General features: G+C 42.1%; 1 protein-coding gene across 1 annotated transcript; it reads right to left on the reverse strand.

Annotated features, from left to right (window-relative positions):
* Positions 1 to 3,685: 3,685 nt before the first annotated feature.
* LOC128946118 (interferon-induced GTP-binding protein Mx-like) lies at positions 3,686 to 19,269 on the reverse strand. The gene is made up of 13 exons (XM_054290023.1): positions 18,973 to 19,269; positions 17,273 to 17,465; positions 16,307 to 16,444; positions 14,744 to 14,898; positions 13,418 to 13,556; positions 12,722 to 12,920; positions 11,915 to 11,993; positions 10,822 to 10,944; positions 9,942 to 10,083; positions 8,183 to 8,341; positions 7,596 to 7,672; positions 6,087 to 6,326; positions 3,686 to 4,126 (listed from the first exon to the last, which is right to left on the reverse strand). The coding sequence occupies exons 1-13, from the start codon at positions 19,201 to 19,203 to the stop codon at positions 3,893 to 3,895; spliced, it is 2,109 nt and encodes a 702-aa protein (XP_054145998.1). The 5' UTR covers positions 19,204 to 19,269; the 3' UTR covers positions 3,686 to 3,892.
* Between the last annotated feature and the right edge of the window lie 6,891 nt (positions 19,270 to 26,160).

Below are 26,160 nucleotides of genomic sequence, written 5' to 3' on the forward strand. Positions count from 1 at the left end.
TGCTGAAATGTCTCTCTTTTGTTGAGTAACTTTCACTTGATGATCAGGCTTATAATAACAATTTCAATCAGAATTTGATTTCAGATTTTTGTAGCAGGATGCTGAGAGAGTCGGTTTAGTAGTTTTTAAATTAAATGTTAAGTAATGTGAATGTTGAATCTCCGAGCTGCTGGTTGGCAATTTTAAAAGAAATTAATTTTTTTTTTTTTTAGTATAGAATTACAAAATGGTTTGGGTTGGAAGGAACCTTAAGGATCATCCACTTCCAGCCCCGCTGCCATGGGCAGGGACACTTTCCACTATCCCCAGAGCCCCATCCAAACTGGCATTAAACACTTCCAGGGCTGGACCATCCTCATCTTCCCTGGGCAACCTGTTCCAGTGCCTCACCACCCTCACAGGGAAGAATTTCTTCCTAAAATCTAATGTAAATGTGCCCTCTTTCAGTCTGATGTCACTAGCCATTGTCCTCCCACTCCATGTCTTTGTCCAAACTCCCTCTCCAGCTCTCTTGTAGGCTCATTAAGGACTGGAAAAGGTGGTGAGATGTCCCCAGAGCCTTCTAGAGGCTGAGCAACCCCAGCTCTCCCAGCCTGTCTCACAGCAGAGGTGCTCCAGCCCTTGGAGCAGCTTTGTGGCTCCTCTGGACTCTCTCCAGCAGGTCCATGCTGGGCATCCCAGAGCTGGATGCAGTATTCCAGGTGGGGCCTCAGGAGAGTAGAGGGTGAGGCATATGTATGAAGGGAATTTTTCATGCACTACAGTACAGGCACAGAAAATAAAAATAAAAAAAAAATATACACTGTCTATTCAGGTAGTTAAAAATCCTCAGGATCTCAACACAGCCGTCAATGAAAGTCAGACTGGTGCAGTCTGGCTGCCTCAGACCTTACAAAAATGTGCCTTAAGCTGCTCTGAACCTAAAATGGGAGAGTTGTAGATGTGGGATTTGGAGAGGGATGTCCCAGACAGGGATGTCCCAGACAGGGATGCTCTGGATAGAGATAGGCTGGATAGGAGGATGCTCCTGGACAGGGATGTCCCAGACAGGGATGCCCAGGACAGGGATGCCCCAAGACAGGGATGCTCTGGACAGGGAAGCTCCAGGCAGGGAAGCTCCAGGCAGGGATGTCCTGGGTAGGGATGTCCTGGACAGGGATGCCCCAAACAGGGATGTCTCAAGCAGGGATGCTCTGGACAGGGATGTCCCAGACAGGGATGCTCTGGACAGGGAAGCTCCGGGCAGAGATGCCCCAGAGCTGCAGCAGGAGCAGTCTCAGTGCTGAGGGCCCTGTCTGAGCACATTGAAGGAGACTTTTGACCTCTCCCTGCTCTGGAAGGGCAAAGGAGTGCAGGCAGGCTGTGCTGCACACACACACACACACACACACACACACACACACTGGGACTGGATGTTTTGTACAAGGAAACACAAAGCTGCGTTTCTGCAGGATCAGATGAACTACCTCATTTGTTAAATTTGGCTTCTGATTCCTTAGAGCTCTCCTTTATGTATCAACCTGTATGTTTTTAGCAAAATGTAATTTGTATCCGAGTGCCACCCGACTGAGGATTTTGAAAATAATTTATAATCGTGGTAGAGGATCAAAAAGCCATATCAAGTCACTTTGTTAAGTATAAATCTTTATTGAATGAAATGACTCTACTAGTCTCGTTTTCTCTTCTGGTACTGAAATGCAATTATCTTACATGTAAACACTGCTCCAAATAAATTGGGTTTTTTTCCTTTTTTTTTTTTTTTTACAAATAGTTTTCCTTAGTTGTGCTTTATATCTGTTTATTTGGGTTTTGGTTTTGAAAGCAGGTGCTGGATTCAGTGTATGAAGTGCTTTGAGAGTCTGATTAAAAAAACCCAAACCAACAACAAACAGACAAAACAAAAAACCCCCAAAAAAACCCTCCAGAAAAAACAAAAAAAAAAAAAAAGAAAGAAAAACAACTCAAGAGGGTGAGCTGAGAGATTATTTTAATTCCAATATTTCAGGTCCATGAACAAACCCAGGGAACTAGAGCAGGATGTCCAGGAATGCTGAGTGGTTTTGGTGGCTGGGCCTGATGAAATTACTCTGATTTAATTGAATTAGATAAGGAAGTTTAGCCTGCAGGCAGTGGCCTGAGGCAGTCACACCCTACTCTGTCATTCCCCTCCTGCTGCCTGCAGCAATGAGTCCCTGCCTCTCCTCTCCAGGTGTGAGATGGGTGTTTGCAATAGCACCTGTGCACCTTGGGGGATGGGGGAATGCCATGAAATAACCAACGAGTTTAAAGTACTTCCAAAAGAGAAATTTAAAAAATGAAGTTTTTCTGAGGCTTCTTGCAGCACTGCAAGTCACTAATAGCAAAATGATGTACTGGGAGAAAGGGGAAACTGGCTGCAGTGTTCAAGAAGGTTGAGGAAGCGGGGTGTTGGGGTGAATGCTGTACCAAAAGTCACACACCAGCCACAGGGACAAACCCTTTCTGTCATACCCAGCCTGAGGAGAAGGCTTCTCCTGTAGGAAACTTGGAAATGACTACATCACACACTGGTATAAGTAGATGTTTTTTTTTTTTCTAGCTGGATGCAGACATTACTTTTGGGTATCAAACCAAATCTTCCATGTGAAAAATGTCATGAACACAGTGTGTTATGTATTTTGCATCAGCTTTCATGAAATGAAAGTGTGGTGTTTGTGAGGGTTTCCAGGATGAGGGAAGAGATGAATCTGACTCCATGCTCTCAGAAGGCTGATTTATTGTATTATGATATTAAATTATATTAAAGAATGCTATACTAAAACTATACTAAAGAAAGAGAAAGGACACATCAGAAGATTTAACAAGAATGAATAATAAAAATTTGTGACTCCTCAGAGCCTTGACACAGCTGGACCATGATTGGCTATTAAATTAAAACAAGTCACATGTTTGGATAAGCAATCTCCAAATCACATTCCAAAGCAGCAAAACAGGGAGAAGCTGAAGCTTCTCAGCTTCCCAGGAGAAGAAATAGTGGCAAAGGGATTTTTCAGAAAATTTCACAGTGACATAAGAGAGCTTTTGGAAAGGTTCTCCTTGCCCTGGGGAGGGAAAGGAGAAAGGCAGCAAAACACATGCTGAGAGACCCTTGTACTGTTTATCATCCGGGGAGGTTTCTTTCCTTTTGGACATCCAAATCCTGCCCACCAATCCCAGAATGTCAGGTGATGCTGCAGACATCTGAGAGGAGGATCCTCTTGGCCTTCTGCAAATCAGAGAGCTGGGAAAGGAGACTGAACAGAGCCAGTGGCATCCTCTGGATGCACCAGCCACATAAAGGAAATAAACTTCATTTTCCTTCTAGGCTGGAAGGGTTTCATGCCTGCTGTGAGCTCCTCTCTCCCTCCTGGGCTGAGATTTAGTGGTGACACTTTGCAGAGGTGTCTTTTAGGTGATAGCAGGAAAGAGAACAACCCCAGCAAGCCAAAAACACAAAGGGAAGTGGGAGATCATCACTGTCATGCACTAAGCTTCATTGAGGAAAGCTAGATAATTTGCTTTCTACAGTTTGTGAATGATACAGCTTCCATCATTAAAAAGAAAAAAAAACAACTCCAACAAAACATACAATCCTCAGAGTGTTAGCTTTTTAATGATTATTCCAGTGGTTACACAGAGTTCACAAAGAAAATGTTTTAAAATGGGATAATGTTTATTTAATCACAACTCCCCCAGTGGAGCTCTTAATGCAAAGGCAGCTGTTTGCATATGATTATGGAAAATAAAGAATAACTGAAAACTAGAAATTAGCATTAAAGGTCTGCACTGATGCTACATTTTTATGGGATTATACGAAATTCTTCAGTAATGCTAGAAGATGAGGAGAAAAAAAACCTCATGAAAACCAAAGAAATTACAACAAGCTGAATTCTCTCAGGTACTGGCAGGCTTTGGTGAGACGATCAACTCTTTGGCTGAGGTAATTCCTGGTTTTAGCAGCTTCAGAATCCTCATCAAGGAGAAAGTTTAACTTCTCTTTATCTTGTAAAAGTTGCAGCATTGAGGTCTGCAGGTTTTCTCCAAAGTCATGAAGGACAGAAGACAGGATGATCAGAGGGATCTGATTGGCAAGGCGCTTGCTTGCTTCCTGTGAGATGGAGGGGAAAAAAACCAAAATACTAAATTGGTAAAAAGAACTCAAAAATGAAGGATCCATAGGTAATCTGGTAAAAAAAGTGGCTCCAAGATTTTAAAATGTTGGACTGAGTTACTGTTCAAGAAGGGAGTGATGCTATGAACTAAAAAATGTTTGCTACCAATGTCTTTTGCGCCTGAAATCTAAAAATTAAGAGTAATGGGGATATCAGCTGCTGCTTTTCTTCCCTCAGCAAACTAAAACCAAGGCAGAATGTCCTCTGCTCAGCCCTGCCAGCTCTCACTGGGACAAGTTATAGAAGGACATTCCTGACAAACAGAACTTGTGCCCAATTTCTGGTGTCCAACTTGTCTTCACCGAATGCTTACGATATGTTTTGATGCAGGAAATCAGAGAGTGATTTTTCCTAAAGCTGGTAAATTCCTCTATTAGATGGTAAAAAAAACCTGGTAAATTCCTCCATTAGATGGTGGTATTTAGATGGTATTTCTGACGTACTTGTCCTTTTAAACTTAAAACAGCTTTGGGAGGAAGCTTTAGCCTTAAGGGGAAATGACCTCAGCAGCAGTGAGACCAGACTGTGCCTACATTACATCTGTTTTTATCCCCATGAGATGATCTCCTGTGTGACCTGACCCGGTTCATTTATGGATGCAAACAGATTGATCCAGAAGGGCTTTTGGGGCCCTTTTCCCGTGGAAATCCACATTTGCTTTGGGGCAACATGAGGTTCTAAACCACTCCCAGCTCTGGGAATTGGCTGCCTCCAGCCCTCCTGGAGCTGGGTGAGCACTTAGACCTAAGTGCCTGGCTGCAGTTGAGAGGTTCTGTCTTTCTTTTTGTGGTACAATTGAAAATGGCATTTGCAGGCCCTATAGGGTGTTGGCAGCCATGGATATTTAACTTCCATCTCATTCAAACTCTATTTGGCCTTGCATAAGTCAGTCCCAAGGAGCTGTGGTGCCCTGGCATTGGGGGGATTGTTGAAAATGGCTCTCAAGGCATTTACAAAAATATTTAACTGCAGATAAAACATATAGCAGAGTGTGTAGTAAGGTGGGATGGATGTGCTTATGTGTGTAGCAAGGTGGGATTGTTGAAAATGGCTCTCAGGGCATTTGCAAAATTATTTACCTTCAGATAAAACATAAAGCAGAGTGTGGAGCAAGGTGGGATGGACAAAGCCACTTCTGGCTTTGTTTCTTGTTCTGTGAAAATCAAGGGTTTTGTCTTCATCAGCCTGAGCAGCCTGACCATTTAATTGCAGGAATTTGTCCCAAAGCCTGCTCTTGGAATTCAAAGTGAGCTGCTACCTACCTTCCTGAATCATTAATATTGAACTTGTTGCTTTCTGAGGGAGTTTTACAACAAAGCAAATCTTGATCCTGCTTGTTCTGTTTCCTTTCTTTAACGCGATCCTTTGTTGAAACACCCCATTTGTCCTCAGAGACTTCACTTACAGGGTGCTATCTGCAGTACAGCAGATGCACTCTGATCCCTACAGACAGCTGATATATTTTAATGTAATATTTTAATGTAATGTTTTATTATTGCTCCTCCTGCTGTAGTAGTTTAAGATCTGACTGCAAGCCACTTTCTGCTGGCTGCAGGAATGTGCAGAGTGGCTTGAGGCTGACCTGAGCCAGACTGGGAGGTAGCTAACAAGTGGTTTGGGAGCCAGCTGTCACTTTGGCACACTCAGGCTTTTCTAATCCCCATATCCTGCATCCTGCATCCTGCTGATAGAGCCCAGCTTTGCCCTGACTGCTCAGAAGCTCCAAGTGGTTTGCAGAGAAGCTGAGCATGCACCTGAATGAGACACTGAGATACCCCTGGCTATTCCCTGCACAGTGCTAGCAGGGCACACAAGGCTGTGTTGACTCCAGCAAGATCTGGCTGAGGGGGATCTGCTGTGGCATTCAGGGGGCAGCAAATCTGCCTGTGAACTCACAGAGAAATAGGCACTGGTGTGAGAAACCATCTCCATGACAACAGAGGGGTCCTTTGGAGCAATCTGAGACTGCAGAGTTGCTCCTGGGGACCCGTTGAGAGCGTTTGCTGCCTTAACAGTACTTAAATCACCAATGTAAAGGTCATCCTGGCAGTACACGATTTTCTCCATTTTAAACTGGGCCCGGATATGTCTTTCAGCATCTGCTACTTGTTTCTCTCTAATGTCTTCAATTTTCACCTGGAAAAGAAAGGAACAAGAAGTTCTGAGATATTTGCTCCCTTTGGGAAGGTGCCAGTGCTTAGCAGTGTCCCCAGGGAATGGCAAGGTGGGCACAATGTTCAATTGTCCTTATACAGCACTGTCTAACCCCAGAACATGGGAACATGGAGTAATGCTTTGGATTGTGGTCTCTCTCTTGTGAAAGAGCAGGAAAATGTGGCACTTTTGTACCACTCCAAACTTGGTGCTTGAAACCCAAAGGAAAATATCTATGGTCAGCAAGCCAACTCTGTTTAACCCCTCTCTGTCTGGTGCTTTTATTGCAGCCATCTGACTCTTTTTGATACTTCCACCTAAAAGTCTGTGGGGGTGACAAAGTTCCCTCAGTCATGCTCAAATTCCCTTAAAATGTTTTCCTAGCATTCCTAAGAAAACACCCCTATATTTTCTCATGTCCAGTGTTTGCCAGGACTTCTTCCCTCTTCATTCTTCTCACTGTGTTACACCTAAAGACCCTGCCTGAACACCTCTGAGTTTGGATGAAATAATTTATTTGTTCACTGCTTGGTTGGCCTGGGAGCTCAGTAGGGTTTGACCATGCAAGTGAAATAGCAAACCACATATTTCACTCACATTTGCCTCTGAGTTTCCTTTTTCAGCAGTACCCTGACTCTGTTTCTTGGCTGCCAGCATTGCTTCTGGTCTTCTCCTCAATGCTTCTGGTCTTTTCCTCAATGCTTCTCATCTTTTCCTCAAAGCTCTTTCTGAGAAAAGGCCTTCAAGGACATGCACACCACTGAACTCCACCCCAAAACCTGCCAATGCCCAAACTGTGAGCAGCCATCTTGTAGTTTTTTCATGGCTGGATGATTTTTGGTTTGTCTGCTCCTGCTCCCTTTCAGCAAAGGTGAGATTCCTGCACTGGCTAAAATCCTGGTTTGTTTTCAGAGAGGGAAACACAGTTGAGCACTCTGAGAAATCACTGCGGGACTTAAATCTGAAATTAATGATAAACTCTTCAAGGTAGCCACACCAGGTTTTCTTTGCACTGTCAAGAATTTGAGCAGCATTAATAAAGAATGTATATACTAGATCTTGTCAAAGTTGTGCAAAGTGCACTTTCATTAGTGCCGTTATAATCATGCCATCATTTTCAGGCTCTTGTTTTCCTGCAAGAAATTCCACACTTGCATAAGGGTAATGCAGTGAGACAGGTACCACAAGCATGGATGTATTTACAAATGCCATTCTGCCTTTTGAGAATCTCAGTTTATAGTAGTGTCTTACCTTGGCAACTCTGCTTAGATTGTGAAAATTAGCAAAATTCCTTTTAGCAACCTCCGTAAATTTCTCTTCAACCAATCCTGAGGGAAGAACAGAGAGACAAAATAAAGTCAGATAAGCAAGTGAGGGTTTTAAGCTATTGTTAATATGAGACTTGGGAGACTGCTCATTTTCTCTATTCATTCAGAAATAACTGAGCTGCTGTACTGGTGCACTCTGCTTTTATGACACATACAAACAAGCAGAAATTTAGATTTCCAGATCCAAGAGTGTGACCACTTAACACCAGGTACTTCTACTGTACTGCTTCCTTGGTGTGTTATTAATTATAGTTATTTTTTTTATAGTTATGCTCTATTTATTATAATTATTTTCTAATTCCCTTCCAAGAGCCACTGGGAAAAGCATTAACAAATGCTGGAGACCATGTGTAGAGATTGAAGGCTCTAGAGAAGGAGCAATCCCCAAGCTGAATCAGATTTATTTCCACACTTTGAAGGATCCTGAGAGCATCAGCTTCTCCTGGAAAATGAACTTGTCAGGCCCAGCAGTGTCCCCCACACAAGAGCCTCCCGTGGGCTGGGCCATACTTATCACATTGTTCAGGATCTCAATTGCTGGCTCCTCCAGTTCTCTGATCTGCTCTTTTATGATGTCCTCAAAAGTGTTGTAGTTGCTGAAGCCTGGGAACTCCCGTCCGCGGTATCGGTCTTCGTATTTCCACACTTTACCAGGGACGTTTTTTTTAGCTGTAATGGTAAAATAACATTGCTTTGCTACTAAATCACTCAATGTATATGTTTCAGGTTTAAGAAGAAAGTCTATTTATCCTCTTTGAGTTGTTCTTGAGAGGAGAAACTACTGAGATGTGTTTTTGTTACCACAGAACAGAGCTAATGCATTGCTGCTCTCTGAATGAGCCATCTCACACATTGCATCAAGCATCTGGCTGACAGAAATTATGTTGGGCCACAAAAATTCTGGTTCTTCTTGACATTTTTACCCTCACAGAAGTAGTTGGCCATTACCAGTCACTTCCAAGTTTTAAAAAAAAAAACCCAAACAAAACAAACCTCCAAGCTCACTAAACACTTTTTTTCTGGGGAATCTACTGTTAACTAGTTATTTTTATTTAAGTTATCACAGTCAGTATTTCTTTGTTGATACCATACAAATTTGCTCATTTTTTTCTGTGAGGTATCACCTTAGCCCAGAGCTAAAGTGGAAAAGAAAAAAACCCCACCCAGATTCTAAAATATTAATAGCAATAATAAAATAAAAACATTAAGAGCAAACATAAAAATTATTATCTAGGTTGTTGTTATTTATTACTATTCATTGGCGTTGTAATGCCAATGAATAGTAATAAATAATAACAACCTAGATAATAATTACAAAATAATTACAACCTAGATAATTGTTGTAACTTAGAAGAATGGTTCAGAATATCTCCAACAAATTTTGTGCCTGTGTTATTGCTGTGGTGGGAGAAGAGAGACAAGCACAGACCTCTCTGTAATGACAGCACTTAACACAAACTGTGTCTGTGTCCCCAGGACACCACAACAGATGGATGCTCCTGGCTTCTTGCTCTTAATTTTCTTGGAAAACATTTACTGAAGATGCTGTGTCTGGGTTTAAAAGCAAGGGCATGGGCTCTCAGGTCAGCTGCCAGGATGGGTTCACAGAATTCACAGAATGACCAGGTTGGAAGAGAACTTCAAGATCATTGAATCCAACCCAGTCTCAACACCTCAACTAAACCCTGGCACTGAGTGCCACATCCTGTGGCATTCACATTCTCTGAACTCCTTTGCCCAGGGTTTTTCTCCTGGGAAGCTGAGAGGCCTCACAGAAAAGGAAAACAATTCTTATCTCATCTGCTTCTCCTGTGTTGTGCTCACGTGGAATGTGTTTGGAGATTGTTTACCCACAGGTGATTGTTTCATTGGCTTCTGCTGTGAGTTGTTTTGACTCATTGGCCAATCAGAGCCAAGCTGTGTCAAGACTCTGGAGAGAGTCACGAGTTTTCATTGTTATCATTTTAGCATTCCCTAGTATCCTTTCTGTATTCTTTAGTATAGTTAATATTCTTTAATATAATATAGTATAATAAATTAATAAATTAGCCTTCTGATAAGATGGAGTCCTCCTCATCATTCCTTCCTTTGTCAGTGGACAAGAATTTACAATACATCCAGTCTGTTTTTAAACACATCCAGGGATGGTGACTCCACCACCTCCCTGGGCAGACCATTCCAGACATTTATCACCCTTCCTGTAAAACACCTTTTCCTAATATCCAACCTGTATTTCCCTTGGCCCAGCTCGGGCCTGTTCTGTGCTTACCCCTCGCAGTACACTCCAGGAGAATCGCGCCCCAGGCGCGGAATTCCTTGCGGATCTTGGTGAACAGCCTGACCTCGTCCTCAAACAGCTGCTCCTCTCCTCGTGTGTTCTGAGAGATCTCTTGGTTGAAGAATTTGATCAACTGCAGTAAATTGAACAACAGGCAGGCAATTTAGTGAAGTTTCATTTCTTCAGATTAATTTGTGGATATTAGGTAAATCTGCAGTTGTTTGATGTTAAAGCAGGGGCACAGTTCATAAAAAACATCCCTTTCTTAAATCTTTTATGCTCTTAGCTCTTGGTTTGGGGTTTTTCTTTTCCCCTCAAACTGTAACAATTAGAGGAGAACAAAATTTATATTCTTTTGGTTTTTCCCCTGTAGACTTTTAGAGCCATTTACTAAATTCTAATAGGCCAGACTTGTGTGAAGTCTGATGAGCTTCCACAAACACCTCTAAAGCTTATTGAAGGTTTACTGAGGGAGTAACTCCGTGAGATGAGGCACTTAGATGGACCTGCAAACCACATTTTGATATCAGGAATACATTTGATCTTATGAGTCCTGTAAACAATGGGAACCCTTCAAAGTGTTGAGCACCCAGGAGTTTGTTTTCCTTTGCTAAGATACTTGATTTTGACCCAATTAACCAAGTTTCATTTTCATGTCTCATAAACACAGGAAAAATTTTTAGAAGAGGCCATGAGCTCCTGTGGTCCATTATTTTTGCAGGTGTGGTTTGTCTATGTTACCCTCACTAAAATGATGGATACCACAAACTTCCCAGTGGTCCATGCTGATGTTTTGATAATTTCAGGCAGTTTCTTTTTCTCTGTTACAGTTACCTGCCTGCTCTGCTCTGTGACCGATACTGATACTTACATCTGTGAGGTAAAACAGCTTCTCAGACTCTGTTTCAGGTGTGCCTCTCTTGTACCTCTGCAGCTCCTGCGATGTTTTATAGAGGGCGTCATGAATTTGGCTCTCCAGTGCTGGCAAAGTTTTCTGGGGAGGAGACAGGGAAGAAGAACATTAAGATAGGTTGAACTTGTCAGATTTTGGAAGGAAAACAAAATCCCTCTAAGAGTGATCTACACCTGCATGGGATCTTTGCTGTTTTTACAAATCCAAGACCTTGCTGCCAGTGTCCCATGTGTGACAGTGGGATAACACAGAAAAGCAAATATGGCTTTTATTGAGGACACTCAGGAACCAGTATCTGCCTGAGGGATCAGGCTGGACCTCACTGAGGGCTGGGCAGAACAGCTGCAGTCTAGGGCAAAATTTCACCCAGAGTGAGGCAAAAACAATGTCCTCACAGGTTGTGCCAGGAAAGTGGTGACTGCCCAATTCCTGATAAATACCTGATGCAACATGGCTGTTTAGTTTCTTCTTTTCTGTAAATTTACATAAATAATTTTTTTTCTCCTTTGAGACTGAATTAAGATGTTCCCTATATTTTAGCATCTTCTCTTAATGGAATAAGATATATTACAGATATATTTATCTGCAATAAGATATATTACATGCAGATATAGTTATACCAAATAAAAACCCCCAAAAGCCTTACAGTAGTATATTAATATAATAGAACATCTTGATGTTTTGAAGACATTTTCAGTGGAATAGTAATCATTGTTTCACTAAGCTGACAGCAGTAACTCGTCACCCAGGTGATCAACACTTATAAACAAAAAGAAATACCATGGCTGTCATTGAAAAGGCAGGAATTATGAGTCACAAGTAGATGAAATAATTTGTTTATTGTAGATCTGCAGTTAAAAGGCAAATCTGAGGACAGAGCATGAGGCTTTTTACCTCTGCCTCTCAGTTCAGTTTGCTCTCTGATCACTGAGTTGAAGCTTCATTAAGCACATAAAGATGAAATCCAACTGCAGCCCAAGGCTGAAGGGTTGAACTTGTTTTTAGGTAGTAACTGGCACAAACAGCTCAGTATGGGACTTCTGTTACTTACAATAATGTGCTTCACAAGTTCATCTGTGAGCTTTTCTGCCAGACAGGGGATAGTAGCCTTTCCCCCTTCCATAAAAGCCCTGTGAAAAAAGAGGAAAAAGTGGGTTTGGATAGCCACACTGTGCAGGGCAAGGAGGCAGCACTGATGCTCTGCTCTGTTTTCACTAATTCTTTTACACAATTTGAGTAAAGAAAGGGGCTCTGGGCTATGCTGGTGCTGATGTGGCAACTGCCCAGGACTCTCTGGGTTTATTCAAGAGTTGTTTGACAGCTAGTGACTGAGCAAAGGGAAACAGAAAAATCTGAGAAAAGCAAATTCTAACAGCAGATGAGTGTACTGTTCTATTATTTCTTCATGTGTGAAGTTCACAACCCTTGTCAGCTGCCATTCTCAGCATTATGATTTATTTGCTGCTGAGTCCTGTGGGCAGCCTGTGTCCTCAGCACAGCCTTTCTTTCTCATGCTGTTCCTCCACGTTTTCCAGTGAACAGAAACACTTCAATGCCTGATTGAAGTGCTCAGATGCTTTAACTCAAATTCTTTGGGACTATTTGGAACTTCTGAAGTTCATAGTATTTCCCCCATGTATTTTGCATCCAAAAAAACCCAAAAATTTTTTTAAAAAGTTTATTCAGTATGTAAAAATCTTCTGGATTACTGAAACACAACCCTGCATGGACAATGAGAAATATTAAGAATAATTGATATCTGTTTGTAACCCCTAAGTAGTTAAATCTCAGCAAATCAACAGGGAGCTTTGAGGTGACTTTAACATGTTTTTGATGAGAGCTTTTCTGTGAGGAGTACCTGAAATGTGTGTGATTCTCAAAGAAGTGTTTCTCCTGCTGGATTGCAGCAGCCAAGGTCAGTTTGTTGTGGATGTCCTGCTGCCCACGGCACTTGACAATCATGTAGCCCTTTTTGAGGGGGATCACCCTGTTCTGCAGTATTTTAACAATGGCCGCTTCAGTTCCCTTGTCCACCAGGTCAGGTTTTGTGAGGATTCCTGTGAAGTTAAAAGAGAAAGTTAACCACCAAGCAGGAACACTCTGTACCATGCTTAATAAAGCAATTTTTTTTGTATTCCCTCTCCTAGAAAGTTCTCAGCTCTCAGGCAGTAAAACTCACTCTGCAGTTCCTCCCACCATGCCTTTTGCTTTGCAAACCTCTCTTTAAAGTTTTTTTTTTTTTTATAGCAAAACTTTTTTATCATTAACTTCACATCCACTACCATTAACTGAGATTTTCAGCTTCCAGTTATTCATAACAGGAGGGCCAGCAAGACACCAAATGAAGGGATTCTTGGAGCTATTCAAGAATTGTGACTAGAAATACTTGCAAATATATTCTTTAGGCTGTTTTCTGTTTTGGTTTTGTTTTTTTTTTTTCCTCTCTTCTTCTAGTAGCTAATTTCACAGACCACAGAACATCAGACCTCATGGGAAGGAAAAAAAAAAAGATTTGGCCTCCTTTTCCAGCTCATAGCTCAAAAAATGATCTCACCTATTGTCCTTTCTCCAGTGGGGTCCACCTCTTGAGCCATTTTCAAAGCTTCTGTTGTTGCAATATCCACGTTACATGGCACCACTACCAAATTGATTGTCTCTTTGCAGTCAATAATTCTTTTAAGTAGCTTTTTGATCTGCAATTCAATACAGCAGTGAGGAGGTTCAGTGAAATCAGACACTTGCTTGTAGGATGTGACAATTTCTAGCAATATGAGCCACTGCCTGATGACATTAAATGCCACATATGCTGAGGATAGGGTTACATGCTAGAGGATGGCATGGAAAGGGGCCAGCAGAAGAATGCAGCCTCTTTCCTTATGTAAGGTTTAATCCAAACATCTGGCATAAATGAGACCAAACTAATGTTGTTAAGCCTGTCTTGGCAGCTATGTGGAGTTTAACCTCTTGTGCATATATAATCTTTCATTATAGAAATATTAAGGATATTTGATATCTAACACATGTAAGAAAATCAGGTTTTAGGTATGTATGATGTTTAGGTATACACTTATGGAAAGAAAGCAAGCTCAATTGGGCTGGTAAATCTCAAATTTGTATCTCTGAGAGCAGCACAAATGTCTTTGGCTTATTTTTCAGGGGAATAATTGTAGGAAAATTTTACAAAGCACCAAAACTGAAGATGCACATGACATCTAGTTGACATTTTTCTATATTTCAATGCCAAACTAAATGAGTTCCTCATAATTTGTGTTATTTTGTAGAAGCTTCACAGAGCACTGTGGCACTTCTTCCACAGTAAAAAAAAAAAAATTGCCCCCTGGATTTTGTTAAAATTGCCTCTCTTTTCTACTTCCCACCCATCCCAGTTTCTAACAGGCTGCAGTGCTGCAGACTCCATCTCTGGAGCATGCAGACAGCTGGGAACAAGGGAAATGTTTGGATTTTATCACACCTGCTGCTTTCTTCTCAATACAACAGAAAGATTGCTATCTAACTGTGGAATTAAATTACTCTCCTCCCAGAAAGTAAAGCCCAGACAACCCAATCTTGTCTCATTTCTATTTGGTATATCTAGCTGAGTTTGGGCTCATCTTATTGCAAGTTCCCATTTAAAGGTATTTTAGGAGAAGCAACACACCCAGCTCCTGCACATCACCCTAACTTTTCCTACTTTAGTTTTATTTAAGCAGGCCTTATCCTGCCAGAGTTTTATTTGCATTTCCCAGCATTTCTTCTAAAAGCAGCCAGAGGAAGAACAGAGATCCCCTCCATTTATTCTGTTTACTTCACTCAAGGTCTGCTGGGAGCCCCCAAGGGATGAGGCCCTGGGCACAGATTGGCACACAAGGCTGAGCTTTACCTGGTCCCCGATGTCTTTTGGCTGCTCCCCCACGGCCACCCTGGCAATTCCAGGGAGATCAATTAGTGTCAGGTCGGGGACATCAGGGGACCGAACTTCCAGGGAAATTAACTGCCCGCTGATGGCGCCTCTAGGACCGGCCACCACATCCTGGGCTGTGAAAAGAGCAAGGCAATGAACACAAGCTTCAAACGATGCATCAAACCAAAGCTGAACACAAGGACTTTGAAATGTACCAACTACCAACTAAGGTTCTTTCAGGCTTGGTGTTTTCTTTCAGATCCAGCCACACACTTTAATTACCTTAATTCATACCAATTTCCTGGCCAGTTTTGAAAATATCCAAATAATGTATTGAAAAGCTAATTAAAAAAATAGAAATAATAACAATTTGCAGAGCTGTGCTTGATGCTTTAAGTTTTAGCTTTCATATTTTTTAGATTCTGTACTGGCTTAGTGTGTGACTTTGAACTTCATATAAAGTATTAGCAAGTTCTCCTCAGTGTTTAGTCAGACAAAACAATCCTTTTCCAGCCTGAGAACCAAGGACCCCATTGCAGCTTCAGCCTCAAAAAATGAAAACAACAAAAAGGCCCAAAAGGCACAAATAGTGCAAACAACAGGGAATTGAGGAGAGCAATCTGGGAGGATGGGACTGCATACCCTGAAGCTGTAATTGGACAATTAACCCCAATATGAAAATGGACCAAAACTTACAAAAGTGTGAAAACTCGTGGCCATCTTGGATAGCCTCAGCCAGGCTCTTGCACTGCCCAAGGTGCATCCTTTGAAGGCCTTTTTAATAAATCCCTACTTTATTCCTTTAACACTTCCCAGCCTTTGTTCCAGGTAGCCTCTCTAGGAATCATGCTAGTCAAGGATGTAAGGACAATCCAGCTTTCACACTTAGGGCAAAGTGCTTACTGCCTTTTGGGTAAGAACACTGATTTCTTACCCAGCATGAAATGTCATAACAGTAAAGTTGAGACATGTGAAGGGCAGTGACTGTGCCTGTGGTCACAGTACCTGACAGAAGCTCTCTGTCCTCCACTCTGCCTTCTTGCAATTTCCTCCAAAATAGTAAGATTTTGAGGATATTGCAAGAGAGACACCTCAAGCACTCTCTGGGCTTTTGAACTGATGACAGGAACCATTTAGGTCCCATGTTTACAATTTGACAGCCAACCTCCCCAAACCAGGAAGCCAGGAAGCCACCACCCAGGTAAGGACACAGCCTGAGCATTTATTATGGACCAGGATAAAAGGATCATGGATCAGGATAAAAGGATTGTGGATCTAGTGGGTGGCATCCCTGCCCAAAGTGTTGGAACTAGAAGATCTTTAAGGTCCCTTCCAATCCAGGCCATTCTGGGATCATCATCCTAAATCATCTTCACCACTGGAGCACTGGTACGGCTCCCTTGAGAGAAATGAGTTGTGCTGACCCAGCTTCATCTGCCCTGAATGCAGCTCTTGGTGTAACTCCACAATCACCATGGATGCTGTGAGAGGAGGCTCTAAGAGGAGGATTCAGAGGAGATGGAGCCAGCCAAATCCACTCACCTTGCCTTATTGCCCTGTCCACCTCAGAGGCATTCTGGAGATCCAGGGTCACATTTCTGTAGGAGATCTTCCCTTGCCATGCCTGCCCTTCAGGCAACCTCTTCAGTTTAAGCTCCAAGGGACACCGAGTGACAATACCTGCAGCAGTTCCAAAGGCAGAGGTTGTGCATAAAACATGGCCTTGAGGTGTGTGGTGTACACAAGGTTGCCTGTTTCACACAAAAATGTTTCACACAAAAACGTGGAAATGTTCCAAGAGACGCTGCCAGAGGGGAATTGTCCAACTTCCTGCTCAGAGCAGGATTGTCACCAGCGCTAGATGAGGTCAACCATGGCTCTTCCCAGACATGTCTGGCCCTGCAAACCTCCACAGACAGAGTTTTGCTCCTCTCTGGATGATCTGTTTCAGTGCTGCATCTAAATCCTATGAAAAACCTTTTTACAACTCCAGCCTGAAAGACTAGATTGTATTGTAAACTCACATGGAACTTGCAGAATTTATGTGAGTAAAAAAACACACACAGAGCTGGAAAGTGGATCTTCTTGAGCTGTAAAATCTTTCATCATCTCTGACTTAAATAATGCTTTAAATAAAGACCTTTGTACACTTTTTACACACAAAAATAACAAAAGTTATCTGTAAAAAAATGTAGTTTTAAAAAACCCAAACCAACCCCAAAAGCAAATTTAAAGACTGGTTTTCCATGTGAAATCAATACTCTGCTGCACTGCTGCTTTCTGGGAAATGAAGAGTCAGCTGGAGCAATCACACTACACTTCTTACTCCTGGTCTTTTGACCATCAGGAACATGTGCCTTGGATTTACTTTGTGGTGTCTCACTCGCACCTCCATTTCTCAGTCACTGAATTATCCAAATCTAGACCAAAAACAAAAAAAAGGAAAAAAAGAAAAAAAAATTCCCTTCCACCTCATCAAAGAGAAAATGTGAGAAAGTAAATTCTTACCATTGCCTCTGGGGAGAGCAACACCAGAGAGGGCTTCCAGCACAGAACTTTTCCCAGAGCTCTGGTCTCCAATCACCGCAATCGCTGGCAAGGACAGATCCTTTTCTATCCCAAGAGCTCTCAGGCTGTCAACAAGATCAATGCAGGGTCGGATCTTCTCCTCATATTTGTTGTACAAGGAGTGTTCTACAGCCTGTTAGAGTTAAACTTACAATGAATTTTCCATAATAATTAAAAAAAAATATATATTTTCTATTAATTGTTCTTTAGTAAAAGTTATTTAATGGCATCAAGCTTTACTTATATCACTGTGCACCCTTGCATCTCCATGTAATAAATATGTGTCTGTAAATATGAAAGAAACAGTTGAGGGTGGCTCACAGACCATCCTTAGTAAAAATAACAAATTTTGGGAGCCATCCTATAAAGATAAAGAACACCTAACTAAGTGTGGTTTGTTAATTTTTTTTAATAACAGTTTTTTTTAATAACTGCCATTTTCTTTCACTCATCCACAGATGTACCGCAGCGTGTGTATGCAAATGAAGACTGATCCCAGAAATCACTGAATTTGGAAAAAAATACTTATTAGATGTTTGTTTTGCAGTTTGAAGATTTAGTTTGTGCCCAGGCACCAGAAGAGTTCTGCTGTAACATTCTTAGCAGGTGGCTGAAATCTTTTAGATCACCATGGCTCTTCCTTCTTTGCCTCATTTTAGGCTCACATAAGGCATGAACATGAGTGAGTTGTTTTAAATGATTGATTATTGTCATTTTCTGGGTTTGACACAGGTCCAGATATTAACACAGACTCTTCATTTATGTGACAGGTCCAGATATTAACACAGACTCTTCATTTATGTGAAAACAAAACAATTTCCAGTCTTTGGAAAAACTGTCCATCTGCTGTTAAATATGCTCAGCCTAAGTATATAAAGATCAGCTTGGTCTCTTCTCCCTGTTTGTCTCTCCATGTTCCAGTGACTGCTGCAGTTAGAAATGCAATTTTGGGAACACCAATATGTTTCAGACATATTGGGCCAGGCACATTCAAACCTGATTTTTTCAGAAGAAAAAACTGAAGTTTCTCTCCATCACTTTTATCCAAGAAAAATACTTCTAGAAGTATGTCAATGGATCAGACGCACTCAAACAAAGCAGATTTTTTGGTTCAAGATGAGGAAGGCAGCACACATTATTGGAGGCAGGCATATTAAACCCTTTTTGGTAACCCCTGCCCACTCTCTTCACTTAATAGCTAGTAAATTCTCCAAAGACTTCAATAACTATGTCACAGACTTAAAACCAACCTGTGTTCAGTGTTAAAAACCCAAGCAGGTTATTATCAACCTTTCTGTGCATTTCTGTTAAGGGTTGAAGAGCCTCAAGAAAAAAAAAATCTTAGCTTTTATGATTTCTGTTTAATATTTGTTGCTAGGATTGAAACAGACACGTCACACATTAAATTGGCTTCTAGGCTGCAGCCATCTCTTTTTTTAGACCTGCATTATTAATGTCAGCAGATTAATTGCAAGTATCTCTATTGCCACTTACATGAATAATTGCTAGGACTCATCCCAAAAGTTCTCCTTAGACCTCACAAGTGCAGATTGACCAAGAGACAAAGGAATTAATTTTGGGCCATAAAGTGAAACAGCAGAGTAAGAGTGGGGAGGATCTGTGCCCTCTTCTTGCCTTACCTGATCCTCTGCTGTAAAAAACTCCTCCTCCGAGTCCTGGTCATAGTTAGGTTTGCTGTCAAAGAACTTGTAAAACTGCTTCTCTGGCCCAAGATTGTCTTCTGGTTCTGGTGGGAGAGGCACTTTAGCAGCTTCTGGAAATGGTTTTACAAAAGAAAATGCAAACCCCTCTTTCTTGGGGGTATTTTTGGTTTTTTCAGGTTGTTTGAATGCTGCTTTCTTGTTATCCATGGCCTGCTGATTTACTGGGCTTGAATGTGTGTTGTCTGCAAGTGCTTCACTAAATATTGATCAGTGCCTGGTCCAACCACTCCGAGGTGCAGCTTCTGAAACCAAACAAGGGGAAGTGAGTGACGCCACCTGGCAACAGTGATCAGAGCAGAGCAAATCAAACACCACTTTTATTTCCTGATCCAAACCCTTGGTAGGTACCAAGCGCCACAGCTCTTTTCAAATCACTAAAATTGCTCTCCAGAGGATAGACTTTAAATACTTCTCCTTACCTCTCTTAAATTCTCTTTTTGGTATAAAAAAAAATTGCCACAGGAAAAACAATATTTTTTGGGGGGGGGAAAAAAAAGTTACACCAGTTTTTGCAAACAGCAAATTCTCCTCAATGAAAAAATTGCTGAAAGGTGTTTGGAGAAGCTGGTTTGAAACTTCTGACTTGAATTACTTCTCCTTACCTCTCTTAAACTCTCTTTTTGGTATTAAAAATTGCCACTGGAAAAACAATATTTGGTTTTTTGGGAAAAAAAAACCCCAAAGTTACACCAGTTTTTGCAAAAAGCAAATTCTCCTCAATGAAAAAATTTGCTGAAAGGTGTTTGGAGAAGCTCAGTCAGGATCAGGGCAGGACAGGAGGGAGTGTGAATTCTTCCTGGCTGTGGGCTGGCTCCAATCCATAGTCTGCTGAGTGCCCATCTCACCTCTTTTGTGGAAGAAATCCTTGTCAGGGGCAACTCTGACACCTGTTTTTGATCAGAGCAGAGCAAATCAAATATCACTTTTATTTCCTGATCCAAACCCTTGGTAGGTACCAAGCATCACAGCTACTTTCAAATCACTAAAATTGCTCTCCAGAGGATAGACTTGAAACACTTCTCCCTACCTCTCTTAAACTCTCTTTTTGGTATTAAAAATTACCAGAGGAAAAACAATATTTGGTTTTTTGGGAAAAAAAAACCCCAAAGTTACACCAGTTTTTGCAAAAAGCAAATTCTCCTCAATGAAAAAATTTGCTGAAAGGTGTTTGGAGAAGCTCAGTCAGGATCAGGGAGGGAATGTGAATTCTTCCTGGCTGTGGGCTGGCTCCAATCCATAGTCTGCTGAGTGCCCATCTCACCTCTTTTGTGGAAGAAATCCTTGTAAGGGGCAACTCTGACACCTGTTTTTGAAGCTCTGTATCTTGGTCCCCTCCCCTATAGCTTAAACCCTCTGCCAAAACCAGACTTTTCTTCACAGGATGTTAGAGAAGGGAGGACTAGAAGGCTTTTTATTTCCTTGTCAGTGTTTCCTTATGGAAAAGTTTTGTTTTCTATGGGTGGCTGAGGAAATTAGTGGCTTTTAGTGTGACATTATCCAGGGAAGGTAATTTCCAGAGAAAGTGATTTAAGAAAAAAACCCCAAGAGTCCTTTTTCAAAGTTAGATTTTTTTAGCTTCCTTCTGCCAAAACCAAGATCTGTTTAACTCAAACACTTCAGAAAACAAATTAGGAAAACCACATCTTTGCTTGAAATAACTTCCTGTTCTGTTAATTTTTTTTTTGTTGTTGAATTAAGTTTACAGGTTTTCTAATTTAAACAGATGCCAAAATAGTATGACCAGACACAATGCAGTTTATACTTTCAATGTGTAAAATAAGTTTAAAAAAACCCCACACATTGCAGCAGAACAGTTGAGAGAAGGCTGTGGGCCAGGCATGAGAAACTGGATTCAGTGACTGTGTGGGCATTTTTAATTAGATTGATTGCTAATACAGCATGCAAATATTGCCAGTGCAATATCAAAATAACAACTCTATCATCTATTACAATGGATTATAATCAGGTCATGGTCCTTCTGCTGAGTCTCAAGTGAGACCTCTTTGCTTCCAAAACTTCTCAGGGCAGTCTAGGTGCAAGCTGCTCCACTGTAGCCCCAGATTTGGTCAGCAGTCCCTGTCTAAGAGTTAAAATGTGAGCAGGTTCAGGAGGAATGTACAGATTTCCAGTCTTCGGCCTTGCAGAATTCATCATTGTAAAGCAACAAAGCACCTCTGGAGCTACTTTAGGATTTTATGTCTGTGTTTAGGTGGACCTTGGGTATTTAAACACCTGTCCAAAAGCACAGGAGTTGGATTACCTTGTAGGCATCCCTGGTGGGGGTGGGGAGAGAAGGGGATGGAGAAGGGGGAAAACCAACCCAGAAACTCCCTGCAGCTTCGTGACACCAGTTTGCCCTGTTGGCACAGCCCCCAGCAGCATTTTATATTCTTTTTGTGGCCAATGTGCACCAAAGTCAATCACAAACATCTCAGTTCCCCATCTCTGGAATGAATTAATTATGCAAACATCCAGATATCCCGCAATACCCACCTGGTGTGTTTACTCAGGACAAACCCCACGGCCATCACAGAGGTGGAAGGGATGTGGGGAGGGCTGAGGATGCATGAGGAAATCCAAATACCTTTAGTTAACCTGTACAAACATCGAGGTGGGGTGCAGACCACAGGGTGCACACACACACATTTAACACCCCTGCACAAAGACACCTGCAGTCAGCACCAGGATAAACACCCGTGTGGATTTCTGAGGCTACACCCCAGGATCAGGAAAGGGTGGGTGGGCTCTGTGACCCTTCCCTGTGCCACACGGGCAAAGTGAATTCTTTGTGTACTGAGCTGTGACAACATCGGATGGAAGAAAGGAGGAGAGGGAAACAAAAAAGCTGCAATTGTAAAGAGCCCTTCTACAATGGGTCAGAAGGCACTTGTGAAACATGACACCTGGATGACGCCATGATGCTGAAAATCTGCCAAAAATTTCCTCTCCCCAGAGCTGCCCCTGCCTCCTTTGTCGGGACAACACCGATTTCACTGAGATTTACCTTCAGAATTTGCCTGCCCGTGTGAGGGAAACCTCTCCCAGCACAACATGGCATTTGCACAAACACCAACCTGCCAAAGAGGAGTTCCTTTGTTTTTCTGTAAGGACCCTTTGGCTTTGCATCTGTGGAAGATGAAAAGCCCCTTCTAAAAAATCCCCTCTTAAACCCAAGGTGCAGAGCTGCAGCGCTGAACCCACACAGCTCCTGGATTTACTCACTCTCAGTCCAGCCAGAGGAGCATATGGATTTCTGGCTGACCCACCCTGTGACTTCAGGATATTTGGGTAAACCTCACAGTTCCCATGTTGTATGGTTATTAACTCCAGCTGTTATCTCATAAAGAAAATGAAGCAATGAAAATCTTATGATCCTACTCATAAATAGTGCTGGCTAGATCATCTTGCTGAATAATGGCTTAAAAAAAAAAAAAAGCCATCTCTCAGTTGTCTTCTTTTAAAGACGAAATAATATTAATATATTTTCTTTTTTTCTTTTTCCCCACCCCAGAAAGCAAAAGATCCTGCTCCTGGAAACCCTATTTAATCACACTTACTTTAGATGCTTTATGCAGCCATGTCACATTAAAAGGAATGAAGATAACAGTAAAAAATTGCATTATTCTTTTTAGAAGAAGGAAGGGAGAAACTTACCCTCCTAAGTGTCCTGTAGAAAGGAGAAGCACTGACTTTCTGAAACTTCTTCAGATGCTTTTTTACTTACAGACTCCACCTTCCCATTGTGACAACAAGGAGCAGAAATGAAACTAAATTCTCACAGGAAAAGTATTTGGCTTTTGTGGAAATGACCAGGCTGTTTCAAAAGACAGAGTTGCCACGAGTGGGCACCACTTGCTTACTTTGCACGGGGCACCTCAGAGCCAGAAGTTCAGAGAGCCAGAGAATCCTAGAATGGTTTGGGTTGGAAGAATGTAAAGATGATCTTGTTCCACCCCTCTGCCATGGCAGGGACACCTTCCACTGTCCCAGGCTGCTCCAAGCCCTGTCCAACCTGGCCGTGGACACTGCCAGGGATCCAGGGGCAGCCACAGCTGCTCTGCCAAGCTGTGCCAGGGTCTCACCACCCTCACAGGGCACAATTTCTTCCTAATATCTAATCTAAAGCTACTTTCTTTCAATTTAAAGCCATTCCCCCTTGTCCTATTACTACCTGCCCTTGTAAAAATCTCACAGCCTTCTTCTCACCGAAGCCTCTCAGAAGAGCAGCCACACCTCTGTACAGCAGCTCAGCATTCAGCAGATGATATCCAGGTGAAGCTAAGCTTAATTATTGCGGAACTTTTAGTGAATTATGAATTGTTAATTAATCACTGAGTAGCCTTAGGATATTTAGCACTAATGCAGCAAATGCATTTATCAAAGGCAATTCTGAGTCTGTTACAGCTGTCACCTCAAAATACAACTCTTGACTTGACAAAACTGTTCCTATGAAAGGCCTTGGAGGGACTCTGTCAGGCAAATGTGAAATCCCTGCTGTTGAGACAGCTTTGTGATAGCCCTGGAAATAATAATGCAATGTGTTGGGTCTTTTACTTTCATTTCCCTGTATGTTTAGTGAACAGCAGAAATGAAACTCCTCACAACACAGCTGAGCTCCTCCTTCCTTGGCTGTATTGCTTAATAGAATGTCACAGACAAATAGCAGAGGTACTTGAAAATATTTGAGCAACAACATGCCTTTCCTCCCCCACAAAAAGGCATCTCAGTGAGCCAGTTCACTCACACCTGGGGCAGAACCTGCTGGCTCAAGCTGCTGTGCCCCACTCCCACAGGTGTTTCCTACTGGGGATGCTGCTCCTCTGCCATCCCGGGGACCCTTTCAGCTTCCTCCTCCCTCCATGCAAAAAGCAAGTGGGTGAGGGCCCCCTCCACAGGAGAAGGAGTATTTTTTTCCCACCTCCCAGTGAGACTTTCCATCCCAGCCAGGGTGGCAAACGACACCACAACTCACCTGGGGCTGTGCCGTGGCTGCTGGAGGCTGAGGGTGTTGGATGTGGGTGACAAGACAGCAAAGTGACATACAGTGTGATTTGTCTCTGTTATGCACTGCTTCAGGACAGTCCAAGTTGTTTCTCATGACCTTGTGGTCTTTTCTCAACATCACAAGGTCAGGGTGCTTCCTCTTCTTCTTCTGCTGTCTTTGCTCTCCTGCCCTAATTTTTTTTTTGTGTTTTAGGTTTTTTTTTTTTTTTTTCTGTTGTTAATAGGCTCTAAACTGTCAAGCAACATCAGTATACTTTGTTCAGTCAGGGGCTTTGCAAGCTGGATGCAGGAAGCCCCTTGCTTCTCACTCACTCTGGTTTTGCCCATTGCCTCGACTGATCAGCTGTTCTGGTGGGTTTCCAACTGCCTTACTCAGGTCCCTGGGTCTGACTGCACAGCACTCACACTTCTCTGGACCCAGCCCTTTCTCCTCATTCCTCACCTGGCAGTGACTCACAGGACTTGTTCCCAAGCTCTGGCTGTGGGTGGCGGGACGCTGGGCACAGGCTGCAACAGGACACTGCAGCTCTAAGCTCTCCTGGCCTCTTTCACCATCCCCATCCTTGCACTTAACCATACAGGACAGCAATCTGAAGGAGATTCTAAGTCATACTCTTGTCCCAAAATGGCTTTTTTCACCCTGTGTGCAAGAGGCTGATCCTCACACAGAGTTGAGGTATTTGGTTTATTTGCAGTCGTGCACAGAAAGAGGTGCTGGGTGGCAAATCCAAAAAGCCAGCCCAGTGACTATCAAAACTTGTCACTATTTATACACCAACAAAGGCATTAATGTTCACTGGCTACAAGTCACAGAGTTCTCTTATTAACTAGTATTCTATCTTCTATTGATTAAATGATTCTCTCACTTATTTTGCTAATTAGTCCTCATGCTCAGTCTTTCTCTTCTTTTAAATCAGTGAGTTTTTGGGTTGGTGGGCAGTGAGTCAGTGGTTGTGATCTCTCTTTGCCAAAATTACCCATTCCTGATTTGATCAGCTGGCCCTGCTTTGCTCCTTGCTATCTGGCATTGTCTTAGTTTATTCACCAAGTGTCCTTGCTTTGTTGGTTCAGCAGTAATTTATGCCTGGCTGCAGTTGATACATTATCTCAAGTTTCTTCTATTCTTTCTTTTTTCTACAGCTCCTGCAATTACTGAGACACATTAAACATAATTTATCTTTTAGGGAGTTGTTCATCATTTCCTCCAGTTGAGGCTATGAAGCCACAACAGCACTCAAAAGCCTCACTTTTTATGAATATGACACATTTTCCCGAAATTAATCACAGGGATGTCTGGCAAGTGAATTGCTTCACAATTTTTTAAATGCAAATATTCAGTGCTGCAATTAAGACAAAGCATAATAGGGTTAGCATTAAGAGAACGGGTGAAGTAACTTAGTGAAAATCCCTGTGAGCTGTTGTAACCTCCCAAAAGGAGCGTCCCACCATCAAAGTTATGCAGGAATAGTAGCATCTTTCTTCCTGTTGTTGGATTTGTTGTTGGATTTCACCACCTGAATGCTAAGATGGTCTGGCTCTGCTCATCCTCCAGAATGCAAAAGAAAGCATCCTTTAAATCCAAGGCAGTCAAATAATTATTTGTCCATGATCATTTGTTTTATTGCTCTTAAATCCTGTACCAGCCTGTACTGCTGAGAATGAGGCTTCTTTGCTGGTGTCTGATTCAGAGTGACCCTCTCCAAGCAGCATTCAAGATGTCATTCTCAGGTTCACTATTAAACAGATCCAAGCCTTCCATGCCTTTTATTGTGAGATACATAGAAGTTTCTGAAAAAGGTCTGCAAGCATTTTACTTGTAGAGTACATATCCTGTGTCTTGGTTTGAAAAGACCAAGTGTCTGCTTTGACATTGGGCACAATTCTGCTTTGGTGTCTGCTAAGGAAGGCAGGAGCCTCCCCTGAAATGGGAAATGTAAATGTCTTCTCTCCAAATTATTATTATAATTTTGAAATTAAGGGGCTCTCGGGCAAAGATATGGGAGTAGGAATAACAGTTCTTTATTAGGGAAAAAATAAAAATAAAATAAAAATGCAGTAATACAAAACAACACTGCCAGAGTCAGAACAGGCCCTGACCCC

The sequence above is a fragment of the Melozone crissalis genome, unplaced genomic scaffold, assembly GCF_028551555.1.
Source record: "Melozone crissalis strain CALT ecotype California unplaced genomic scaffold, PUWL_Pcris_2 ptg000075l_1, whole genome shotgun sequence".
Lineage (NCBI taxonomy): Eukaryota > Metazoa > Chordata > Aves > Passeriformes > Passerellidae > Melozone > Melozone crissalis.